General features: G+C 43.6%; 1 protein-coding gene across 2 annotated transcripts; it reads left to right on the top strand.

Moving 5' to 3' along the window:
- The first annotated feature begins 1,126 nt into the window (after positions 1 to 1,126).
- samd1a (sterile alpha motif domain containing 1a) lies at positions 1,127 to 11,545 on the top strand. 2 transcript variants are annotated; one of them, XM_084370646.1, is made up of 7 exons: positions 1,127 to 1,736; positions 4,522 to 4,879; positions 6,009 to 6,145; positions 6,261 to 6,321; positions 8,855 to 8,936; positions 9,244 to 9,358; positions 10,213 to 11,545. In XM_084370646.1, exons 1-7 carry the CDS (start codon positions 1,374 to 1,376, stop codon positions 10,357 to 10,359), a joined length of 1,263 nt encoding a protein of 420 aa, XP_084226772.1. In that variant the 5' UTR covers positions 1,127 to 1,373; the 3' UTR covers positions 10,360 to 11,545. The 2 variants fall into 2 exon arrangements, with proteins under 2 accessions (XP_084226772.1, XP_084226771.1); XM_084370645.1 differs by having other exon boundaries at positions 1,129 to 1,736; positions 6,006 to 6,145.
- The last annotated feature ends 332 nt before the right edge of the window (positions 11,546 to 11,877 follow it).

The following is an 11,877-nucleotide window of genomic DNA, read 5'->3' as shown; positions in this document are numbered from 1 at the left end:
TATGTCTGGCTTATATCTAAACCCTCTCTTCCCTTTGCACCATGTCACATTAAACATGTTTTTTATGACACGTTAATCTCAATGAAGTTATTGGCAGCTTGGGGTTGCTCTCATTGGCTGGATCAGAGGAACATACTTGTTGGTAGGTGAGGGGGAATGCTGTATTTTTGCTGTCCAGTCTGTTACTGTGAGTGTTTTAAGAGGCTGGCAGGTGCATTTGAATAATGCAGTGTTGTGTTCATCCTGTCACAGTCCAGGATCAATTACCAGCCAGCTTTCAGCACCTCTCTCAAAATGTATTCCCATCCTCGGTGAAATCCTTTTTAGAGTTGCATTTGTCTGCCTCGGTAATACGTGGAGGGCCTAGACAGCCATCCAGGTGGTTGGAAAGCAATTTATATAAAGTAAAAGATCTCATAACGAATAAATCCATCAGTGAATGGAACTCGATTAAGGAGTGAAAAGTTCTGAAGTCATTTATTAATTGATAATTGGACAATAATGAGGTGTATGGAAGGGACTACAGATGAGTTAATCTGTCCAAGAGAGATTTAATAAATGTACATGCACATTAAATCAACACGAAGGCAAATGCTTCACAGATAACTTTGTAATTTTAGGACGGCATAAATTATAGGCATGTTAAAAAACCCAATTGAAAATTGCTCATTTACAAGCTTAAGACATTTTGTGATTTTTTTTACCATATATTTACTGAGGTAGTCAAACCATTAACTGTGTCAGAAAACAAATAATCATACTTTAATTGTCTACTTAATTAATTATTTCATAGTATTGTGTTGTGATAGGGCAACACATGGGGCCCAAAGCTAGCCTCTGGGTCTTTAACCCAAGGCTCATGTTTATAGTCATATACACTTAGAAAGGACTATGTGCAGCCTTTAAATGTACATAAAATTAAAGAAATAAAAACAAAAACAATAACTACGGTGTTGGATGTTTAATGTGATCTCGTGGAGCTAAGTGAAGGAGGATGGACCACATGTTATCCAGCACCAGTGACTTCATCAAAGGCTGTCGGTGTCACACTTTTAGTACCTCCTGCAGTAAAACAGCACCTTTTGCACCCATGTGGCGCACACGGGCCCGGGTGCGCGCCCTCGTTCCCGTCCCGGACTGCAGATACCACCTTAAAAAGCCCTCTCGAGTGAAACTTTTCCCTGCAACTCCGTCGGTCCACCTTAAGCGCACACGCAAACGCAGGAGGCGTACAGCGAGGTTTCCGCTTCTCAGTTGGGCTCGGACCGCGGCTCGCGAAAAACACCGTGTGTAACGTACAAGGTTGACGCACCAAGGTAAGAAGAAAAAAAAGCAAAAAGAAAAGCGAACCAGCCGAGCAGAAGAAAAAAAAGATGTCTGAATCCAAGTACCGCGAGTGGATCCTGGACACTATCGACTCGCTGCGGTCGCGAAAAGCCCGGCCGGACTTGGAGAGGATTTGCCGAATGGTCCGGAGACGACACGGGTCCGAGCCCGACCGAACCTGCGCAGAACTGGAGAAACTGATCCAGGAACAAACCGTGCTGAAAGTTAACTACAAGGGCTCTATTTCTTACCGGAACGCCGCCAAGGTTCAGCGGAGAAGCAGAAAAAAAGACGATGGATCGTTAACGACGGCTGCGAGAAGGAGCGCGGTGGAAGAAGCCAGTCATTCCGACTTGAGCAACGGGGACAGCGCTTTCGGTCCCGTGGACCAGGACGAGGAGGATTTGGAGGTATGTTGAGATTGATGCGAGGGAGGGGGGGGGGAATGTTTAAGGTGCTCACGTCTCATTGTCACATCACATGTTACCAAAATTAACAGGTGGAGATTAAAAAAAAAAAGGCACGGGCAGTGTGTGGTTCTGCAAAGAGAAAAACGTGTCTTTTTCTCTGTGTGTGTGTGTGTGTGTGTGTGTGTGTACACGGGGAGTGGTGAGGGGAGTGATTTGCAAGTGCACCCAAAACTGCCGCAGACGGGGAGCGGCGGTTGGACCTCGCTCGAGCGCTACCGAGGTGGAGACGAGAGAAAAAAAAAACAGAAGGTGCGCGTGTAGTCAGAGCGTGGCTCATTTTACGCAGCGGAGAAGTTTAAACGGCCGACGCGGAGGCAGAAATAAGAGACGGGAAAAGTTGCACCGTCCTGCCCGTCCGCAACAACCCGAGCCACCATTATTAGCAGCAGAAAGCGCTTTTCGAGCCCCAAACTCGGCGTTGAGCGGAGGGGAGGAGGAGGAGGGGGGGGGGAGAGCTCCGCCAAGCTAGCCAGGCACGAGAGGACCGTTGGCCGGAAGCGGAGCGAATCCACCTCCAAAATAAAAGCGGCAACGTACACTGGCGTGCGGTTGAGGGTTTTATTTTGAAAGCTGGGAGCGGAAATCCACGCGTTGATTGTCACGGGCTTGTAAATGTGGGAGTGGGTGAAGGGGAAAAAAAAGAAGAAAAAAAAAGTCTGAAACACCGCGGATGTAGGAGCCTGACGGGGGACGTTGGGACATTGTTGGGTTGTTGATTGTTGTTTTTTGTTTTTTTTCCCCCGCTGACAGAAACGAGCACAGACATCTCAGGCGACACACTCAACGTCACCCGCTACACGCATGTCCCGACACATATTCTGTCCGCCCGTGACGAGATTTCACCCCCTTCCGTCTGACTTTAAGATCTGCCCATCACTATGTTTTGTCCCGCAAAAACAGCATCCAACACGATTAAAATCAACGCTAAAGTACTCACAGTACAGCTACAATCAGTTCGTGTATGCAAACTGCATCTGTTTTTCGAGTGATGGGCGATTGCCGACGCAGTGCATAAAGTCGAACCCCTAGATCCATTGTCGGACACGCAAAGCCAAGCCCGGTCACGTCTAATGCTTGGTGTCGGCTCTTGTTGTGGCCTCTCTCTCTCTCTCTCGTCCCGCACGGCCATGGCATCACTTCTGCGTGTCTGGCAACTGCGTGTTGACAGTATTGTCGGAGGAGCCACATCGCTGCGAAGTACTGAAATGTGCGTGAGGCGGTAACACTGTGAGACCCGAACTAAACGCAAAGCGACCGCAAACTGTCCGTCCAGCGCTAGCAGGCGGATGCTCTCTATCCGATTTGGGTTAAGCTGAGATCAAATTGACTTTGTTCTCTGAAAGGCTTGTGTCACTGCAAAAAAAAAAAAATAATCAAACGAGTGCGTGTGGACACTTGGAGACTGTGCTCTCTCGGTGCTTGTTGTCCAGGTTTTTTGTTACCTGAATGCGAGGGTCACATTTAGGCAGTACCGTGTCCGATAACGGACTCATTTTGCGTTACTCTTTCAGTCGCTTTTCACTGTTCATCGTTGACCCGGCGCAAAGTCAAAGTAGACGAGGTGATCGAGGGGATGTTGTTCGCTCCGATTGATAAGCACGTCGAGTTAAAGCTCGGGGTTTTTTTTTTTCTCTCTCTCTCTCTCTCTCTCTTTACCGCGGCTCGGCTCGGCTCGGCTCGGCCCGGGAAGCGCTCCGTTAAAGACCACAGACACAATGGCGAGGTCTTTACCGCGGCTCCCAACTCCATGCGCACTTTGGAGGAAATTTGAGAGAAACCTCCCCCCCTCACCCCCCCAAAAAACGCCTCCCATCGGCCCTTTCTGTACTCCCGTCTGTTAGAATTATCAATCAAGCAGGCCTGCGCGGAGCGGAGCGGGGACGCACCGCGCACATCGCCTGTTTAATGTGAGCCGAGATGGAAATCACGCAGGGCTGAGAGCCTCGGAGGAGGAGGAGGAGGAGGGGGGCACGGTGTTTTTGTGACCGTGTCTCGGTGAAAGTTATGTGAAATGCAGTGCGATGGGTGAAAGCCATACAAGCGGCTCTCCTCTCAGGAGTGGGGCGGGCTTTCGTGCGCTCTTGTGCTCGACTGCTGGGTCTTGGACACGCAGTCGCACACAAGGTAATTTTTTTTTTTTTTTTTTTTTTGTAGCTACTCCGGGCGCCATCGACTAAAAAAAAAAAAAAAAAAACCTCACCGAAGGGAGCGAGTGCGTATGTTAAAACTAGTTACATGCAATCAGATAACCTAATATACAAGTGGAGACACGTCTGAGGTGTAAAGGGCTCACACAGTCTGTCTGCGGAGTCAACGCTGCACCGCAGGAAAGGGACGGAGGCGTTCAAAGGCAATAATTTACTACCACAGCGGTCAAATTGCGACATCTGTACGAGCGTGTTTTCATGTGACACGCTCAGCCTACGATTAGTCCCCCAGTCATGACTATAATCCCTGATAATCTTTTTTTAAGTTGTTGTCAAATAATCAACTTAATTGTGAATATCGGCTTTTCTTCCACCGAATTAAATGTTTCATATCAAGCTTAATGTCCCCATTGATCCCAGCCAAGATTAGTATTTACTTGTGATGTGTGACGTTTGTTTAATTCTGCACCCACCATAGATTTTTGTAAGTATTGTATCATGTCATAATCACTATAGATTACAACCATACATACAACAGGATGGGGATTATATGTTGCCCCCATGCTTCTGCTTTGCAGGCTGACACCTCAATGGCTATGGACACAGACAGTAACGCTGATGAGGAGGGGGCTGATGAGAGCCGGGATGGGCAGGATGGACCCTCTCCCGGCCGCACGTACGAAGATGCCCCCGTGCTCTGTGCCGCTGTGCGAGCCGCCGTCTCTGCCCCCTGCTCACCCTCTGGCACTCGGCCTGGCCCCGGCCCCGGCTGCAGCCCTGGCTCAGGTCTGGACTCTGTCTCTTTCCAGAAGGCTGGTGAGAGGCCCAGCTCCTTGCCCCCCTCCAGCCCCAGGGCCCTCACACACAATGACTGGGCCTATCATTCTGCTGTCTGCCCAGCGGAGCGCCAGCACCCAGGAATGCAGAGAGACAAAGGTATTCACACAGTCTAATGGAGCACTCAAATATTGTTTCATGTGCGAGCTTGATGCTCAGCTTTGTATTGGATATGAAATGGGGATCGGAGATGGATGGGTGACGTGGTTGTTGACAGTAGAAAGGCTGTTGTTAGTGTAAGATAGACACAGAAAAATGGAAAATAAAATAATGTCAGGCTGCAACACATGGTTATTGTTATGGTCAGTTCATTTGTTGATTATCTCCTTGTTAGTTGATTGGTCTAGAAAATGGTGAAAAATGTCCATCGGTGTCTCCCAAAGAAACTTGTTTTGTCCACAACCCAAAGATGTTCAGTTTACTGTCATAAAGGAGGAAAGAAACCAGAAAATATTCACATTTAAGAAACTGATATCAGAGACTTTTTTTTCCCTAAAAAAAAATACTCAAACTGAAAATAGTTGTTCCTTAATTTAAAGGGTAACTCCACCAATTTAACACATTAAAGTGTTCTTACAGTGAATAAGTAGTATACAGTCTTTGGTAGCTTCAAAGGAAGCTGCATGTAATCTGATAAATTGCTTCCAGTCACTCATGTGGCTAAGTTGCATTTTGGGTAATGTAGGCACCAGATTTTGGAAAGTGACCGCTGGTCTGTATTGTACTGCTATAACACTGTTGGACTCACTGTGGACAGAATATAAACAAGTGATCAAAATCTTTACAGCAGAACCAGAGACATCGCCTCTTTATTCCACACATTCTTCTTCCTTTTCAAAACCTGACTCCTACATTACCCACAATACAATTTAGCCACTGCGTGACATCACTGGAGGTTATCAGTTTATCAGATTAAGGATTGCAGCTTCCTCTGGAGCCACAAAAAGCTTCATACTACTTATTTAACGTATGCAGTCGTACTGCCCATGACCTGTAAACACACTTACTGTGGAAAATTGGTGAAGTTACCCTTTAATCGCTGTTGAATAATTGTTGCTGTTCTAAAACAATGTATTTCCAAGGCCTAGTGATGTCATCCTGCAGTAAGAAAAATAACTTTAAGCTGCGTTCATTTGATTATCACCAGAAGTTACCGAGAATAAAGTCACGTGTGACAGTCTGGATTATATCAGCATGTAATGTAAATTAATCTCTGTGTTCACAGCAGTCACAAAGCCAGCAATCCTCTCTGTAACCACCAGCCCTGGTCCTTTAAAGAACAACGTGAAGAAAGAAGATGGAGGCAAGGTGGAGGATAATGGCCTCACGTCTGATCAGTTGGTACCAGACTATGCAGCAGGACTGGTAATTAGCCTTACGTGTCAAACAACCCCACCTGTGTGTCTCCTGCTTCTTTTATTTGTCTGCTTCAGACATGACATTTTTTTGTTTGTTCTGTTCCGTCTTGTTTGGCCGGCAGGATGAGACCAAGAATGTATCCGATGGAAGACCACAGACACTCTCTCCGCCATCTGACAACTGTGAGTAACATACTGTCTTATTATCTGTTTTTTAAAGCCTCTGTTTAGCCTGCATCTGTTTCGCAGAGACCAAATTGATCACCAGAGTGCTCTTTCATTTTGGGGAATGGTTTCTAAAGAGACGCACACATGTTGAGGGAGCCAGCTCATGAAAGTGTGTTTTTCAAATACCATTCTGGCTGTTATTTGGCCTCCTTGATTCACTTCTGCCTTGAGGCCAGCTTAAGATGTTTTGAATGCTTGACAAACTTGTCTGGCTACCTTGCATCCAGGTGGTGCTCACTTTGACTGTTAAAAGCCATCTTTCAAAACATGCGGCCCCTCTGCACTAATGACAGTGGCTTGTGGAGGTGGACATTTGACAGTTTGATTCAGTTCTGAAGTTGATGCATCGTGTTTTCTAGGCAAGAAAAAACACCACACAACCATGTCATACACACTCAGCTGCCAAGCTGGCAATTTAAATGGCTTTTATGAGCTGCTTGGCAGATAGTGTTTTTGCTTAGGTGACTCTTGAAGGGACAGTTCCCCTCAAAGTAAAACTACCTCTTGCGCTGTGTGCTATATATTCATTCAGATTGTTTGGGTTTGAGCTGTAGAGATGTCTGTCTTCTCATAATGGAAACTGGATGGCAGTTGGCTCGTGGTGCTCAAAGCACCAAACACATGCATACGAAGAACTAGACAGAAATGTCCCTTTCCAGAAATCATGACCTGGTTACCAATGACCTACAGACTTTTGTTGTGAGCAGTTTCATGGAGAAGCACATTTTCTTTCTACTGAGACACACTGTATCATTGTGCAGAAGAAAGTGTTTCTAATCATGGACAAGGGGTTCGTGCTCGTGACAGCTTAGCTTAGTTAGCTAGCCTCTCATCCTTGAATAGATGAACACTCTGCTTCTGTGCAGTGATACGATTGGTGGTTGGTGTTTGGTAGAGAGAAAATAGTTCCTCCATTAAACTGCTCACAGTGGATTATCTTGAGTAACCGGGTCATGATTTCTGGACAAAGACATTGCTGTTTAGTTTTTCAAATGTCTTTCTTGATGCTTTGAGCACCACAAGCCCTCCAGTTCCATTATATTAGAGAGACGGCAGACAACTGTATGGCCGATATGTTAACGTTAATCGTGTGTTTGAATGGATAACATCTCCCATATGCATATTTTTCTGCTCTCTTTATCTGAGTCGCTAAGCTTGACATTACAAAAATGTGACTGGTCATTTTCAATGATGGTCCTGGAGCAACATTAATTATGATGTTCCAGGAACAACAACAACAACACGACAATATCAGATTCTGCTAATAGCACCACATGTGTTTTTGATTTTAGGGTGAACCGTCCCTTTTAAATAATCCAGAAAAGGTCTTATCGTTGTATTTTATGGTATGCGTGTGTTTGCTGATAAGCAAGGCAACATAAAACCTTCAGATTTTTGTGTGGGCTTGATGAAAAGTAAAGGTAAATTTCCCATCCACCACCTCAGAGACACACGGTTTGATCCCAGTCGAGCTTCCTCTAGCTTGCTTTTGTTTATACCAACAATTTTGATGTGTTTGCAGTGTGATGCTTACAGCAGTTGTTATTTGAAAATCTGAAATGTGACTTTCTGGCTTTTAATGCAAGAGTGTCTTTTTATATTTTACCTCCTTAGTGAGACATTAGTTCAGATATCTAATGTAGCATAACAGAAATAAACAACACCTAAATGTTTTTACCACCGCACAACTACCACTGCCTCTGTACACTGTCCTTGTGCTGGGCCTGGAAATGGTTTGTTCAGAAAGAGCAGTACCGTCTAAAAATGTGGGCCCTCTCATGCGTCACATGCATGAAGACAGTTCTGCCAGAATCCCAAGAAAGTGGGCTGGGACTGTATAGTGTTAGTGCTGTACCAACACTCATTCACTGTACTGAACCGTGAAGAAACTCTAATAGAAAAACATACTGTACCGTGACAGTAGAGACCTCAGTGTGACATTCTAGTACCATGGGAAAAGGCATCACTTCCATTTCCTCACAACGCCGCTGCTGTTTGTTCAACACTACCGAATGGGAATTTTTGCTGTGCACATTGATGCAGATTTGGGAAAAGCCAGAGCCACGGTTCTCATATAATCACTCCTGTTTGGTCCCATAGTGACTCGTATGAACTGCTTCCCTTTATTTGCCCATTTTATGTTTATTACTAATTTTTTAGTACCTCAGTTCAGTTTTTGTAAATGATTTGAAGCCAAAAGGAAGACGTGCTTTAGCCGTTCGCTGCAAGTGTTTCTTCACGTATTCACACAAGAAATAAGAGGCATGATGGCTTTTGATGTGAAATTAACAGGCACAGATGATTTTGACGATCGTTTGGCACTGTCGCGTTCTCACTTTTAAGGACAAGATAGATACTGAAGTGTTCCTCCTACATGTTGTCAAACTGACAGATAAAATAGAAACCAGCTAAATCGATTCAATCTGTTTTCCACTGTGGTAATATTTGCTGAATATTTGAAATACTTTTGCTTCCATTTTGTTCACAGGTACATTTAAGAATAAGATAGAAATATCCTCCTTCGCAGCTGCTGAAGACACTCTTCTGAATGGTGGCAAAGATGATGAAATGTGAGTATCCTGTTATTAAATTAAATTCCCTACATACTAGAAATGCTTTTCATGTCCCCTCCCTCTCTACAAGAGTTTAATACACCTCTCTTGACTTTGATTTTTTTAAACGATAGCCTTGAATAATTAATTTACATGTTTCTGATGTACAAGCTCATGTTTTAAATAATAACTAACCATACAGACGGTCACCTAAAGGCAATAAAAGACAACAACAAACTGAGACAGTACCTGCTGAAGAGAAGTCACTCTGTTGTCATGTACTTGATTACTTTATTATGTTTTTTTTTCTCTGATCTTCCTCCAGCTCTGTGAAGAAGGAGAAGATGAGCCAGAACTTGTTGCAGTGGACTGTGGCAGATGTGGCCAGTTACTTCTCAGCTGCAGGCTTTCCAGAGCAAGCTGTGGCTTTTCGAACACAGGTGAGTGCACCACCACAAAACAACCACAGAGGGCGCTACACACTCACAAAAAAAAGCCAGAGATATCCCATAACCCAGGGCCTTTCAGAGGCAGTTAAAGATTGAATAGGGTAACAGACATCACAATGAAACGTCCCCCGTTGATTACTTACATTAGGACAATTATATTTGTGTATTATAAGTTTTCTGTATTTTTATTTCTAAATATGCAGCTTATGCATTGTCTAATTAAAGATGCACTAATTTGCACACATTTCCTGAAGAGAAATCTGAACATTATGATAAAGCCAGAAAATTCTTGCTTTAGTTTGTTTACATTTTTTTTTTTTCAATTTTCACCATGTTTTTAGGAACAAAATCAAACCCCCTCTCTAAAAACCTTCAAATTATAGATATGGATACAACTGGACAGTTCAGTGTATGTTGTTGCTGCTGAAGTAGAGATTTATTCCTGCTCAGTTTGAGTTTGAGGATTTTGAGAACGTTAGTAATGTTGAATTCTGTACATGGTGAAAATGGTTTATAGTATGTCACTATGAAACTTCAGTTGATTTCTTACCATTAAGACAATTGTTTCTTTGATATATATATATATTACAAGTTTTCTCATATTTTCATTATTTCTCATAATACGTGTTGATTTGCTTCATGGTAAAGGCTGCTAGAAGAGAAAACTGTCCATCTTGAGATCACATGATTTTAAGGTTTCAACAGCTAACTTAACTTTCAGCACGGGTGTCCTGGTGGCTGTTTAATAATTATATTACATTATTTACATAAAATAAAGATATTAAGCATTCAGAACATCCCTTCAGGACCCAATGAGCGAAGCTTACTTTCTCTCTCATCAACAGGAAATTGATGGGAAGTCCCTTCTCCTGATGCAGCGCAGTGACGTGTTGACCGGTTTGTCCATTCGACTCGGACCTGCACTAAAGATCTACGAGCGCCATGTAAAGGTGCTGCAGAGGACCCACTTCCTGGAATTTGAAGACCTCTGACGTGGTGGTTCACGCGATAGACAGACAATGCTGCATTGACACAAAACGTGCATGCAGTGCCCTCTCCCATCTGGACCCACCTTCATATACAGAATATGTAGAGGGTGAGTGGGTGGGGAGGCTGCGGTGGAATTAACTTTCACTGTGAGAATGACCAGAAACTGAAAGTCAGTCATCCTACCTCTCATTACGGTCTTTGGTTTTCAAATGGTTTTCATTTCACCCATGTGGCCGTTCGATTCCATTGTCAAGGGACTATACCCCTTTGTTCAGAGTGTGTTTAAAGTGGAAAAGCAATGACCTTTCTGCAAGAGTAAAAGATGGATGATGCAGCCACTGAAGGGGACCGAGCCCTGCAGCAAGTGGACCTTCGATGGGCTTCTGTACCCACAGAGACGTGACTGCTGTGAGCAAAGTGTTGTCACAGTTTTGGGGTCCAGAAGAAAATGTTGGTTTGCTGTGACTCTAAAATCTCTCCCTGCATCCTCTCCTATTATGGTACCTTCTGTTTTTTCCAGTTTGTAAGTCACACAGTTAAACATGACGCACATGTGTTGTGCTTTTTCCTTTTTCTCATGTGATGAGTTAAATGTCATCGAAGTGCTGGGGAAGTCAGACTATCGACATATCTGCATCACAAGTCTGATTCCTTACTTATCATGCCACCAATAGCTGCTGATGTTGGATTATGTCTTCGGCGTCTCTGTTACACTGAGATATAACCAACATGATATACTTCTACCTGCTGGCAAGGCAATATGTTGCATTTTTTTTCCTTTTTCTATCTTGTTTAGATCTGACTGTGGTCCAACTTAATACAGTTGCATTTATGGGAACAATTACAGATAGATGTGACCAGGAAATGTGCAGCGTAATGGAATTTCCTTTCATACATAAGCAAAATAAAGTAATAAACTTGGGAAAATGTTATTGTAATACTGAATTTATTGTTTTTAATTTAATGCAGCTGCTCAGTGCCTGTTTACAGAGCAGATATGTTGAACAAATGCAATATTTTTGTCGTCATCCATTTATAATTTGTTCAGTGTTTCGGTCTAAGTCTGCCTCTTGAATTGTAACATTCCATGATGTAGTCTACATCTCCAACGTATCTCCTCCCTTTTTATCTGTAACATTGACATTTCTTCCAGAGCCACAATAAAGCTCCTGTCTCTCTGTTCGGTCACTTGTTTTATGATGGTTTATCACACTTTTTATAACAATAATTAGCTAACAGTGTACAGCCTAGTGTGAGGACAAGTGCAGGCCCTCTTCAGTCTCGGTCAAATATTGTAAATATGGGCTGCAACTAGCAAATTATTGTCACGATCTGTTAATTGATTAAAAAATTGACATTAAATGCTCATCACACTTCCCCAGCGCCCAAAGTGACGTCTTCAAAACGCTTCTTTTGTCCAACCAACAGTCCCAAACTCAAAGACTCTTCATTTACTGTCATAAATGCAAAGAAAAGCAGTAAATCCTCACATTAGAGAAGCTGGAACCAGCAAATGTTTG

The sequence above is a fragment of the Pagrus pagrus genome (genome assembly GCF_965226575.1).
Source record: "Pagrus pagrus genome assembly, chromosome: 13".
In the NCBI taxonomy this organism is placed as follows: Eukaryota; Metazoa; Chordata; class Actinopteri; order Spariformes; family Sparidae; genus Pagrus; species Pagrus pagrus.
This window is presented reverse-complemented; position numbering and strand designations above follow the sequence as displayed.

Coding starts and splice junctions, on each gene's coding strand:
- samd1a (XM_084370645.1), top strand. CDS start 1,374: ATGTCTGAATCCAAGTACCGCGAGTGGATCCTGGACACTATCGACTCG. Junction 1,737..4,521: donor AGGACGAGGAGGATTTGGAG/GTATGTTGAGAT, acceptor TCTGCTTTGCAG/GCTGACACCTCAATGGCTAT. Junction 4,880..6,005: donor AGGAATGCAGAGAGACAAAG/GTATTCACACAG, acceptor CTGTGTTCACAG/CAGTCACAAAGCCAGCAATC.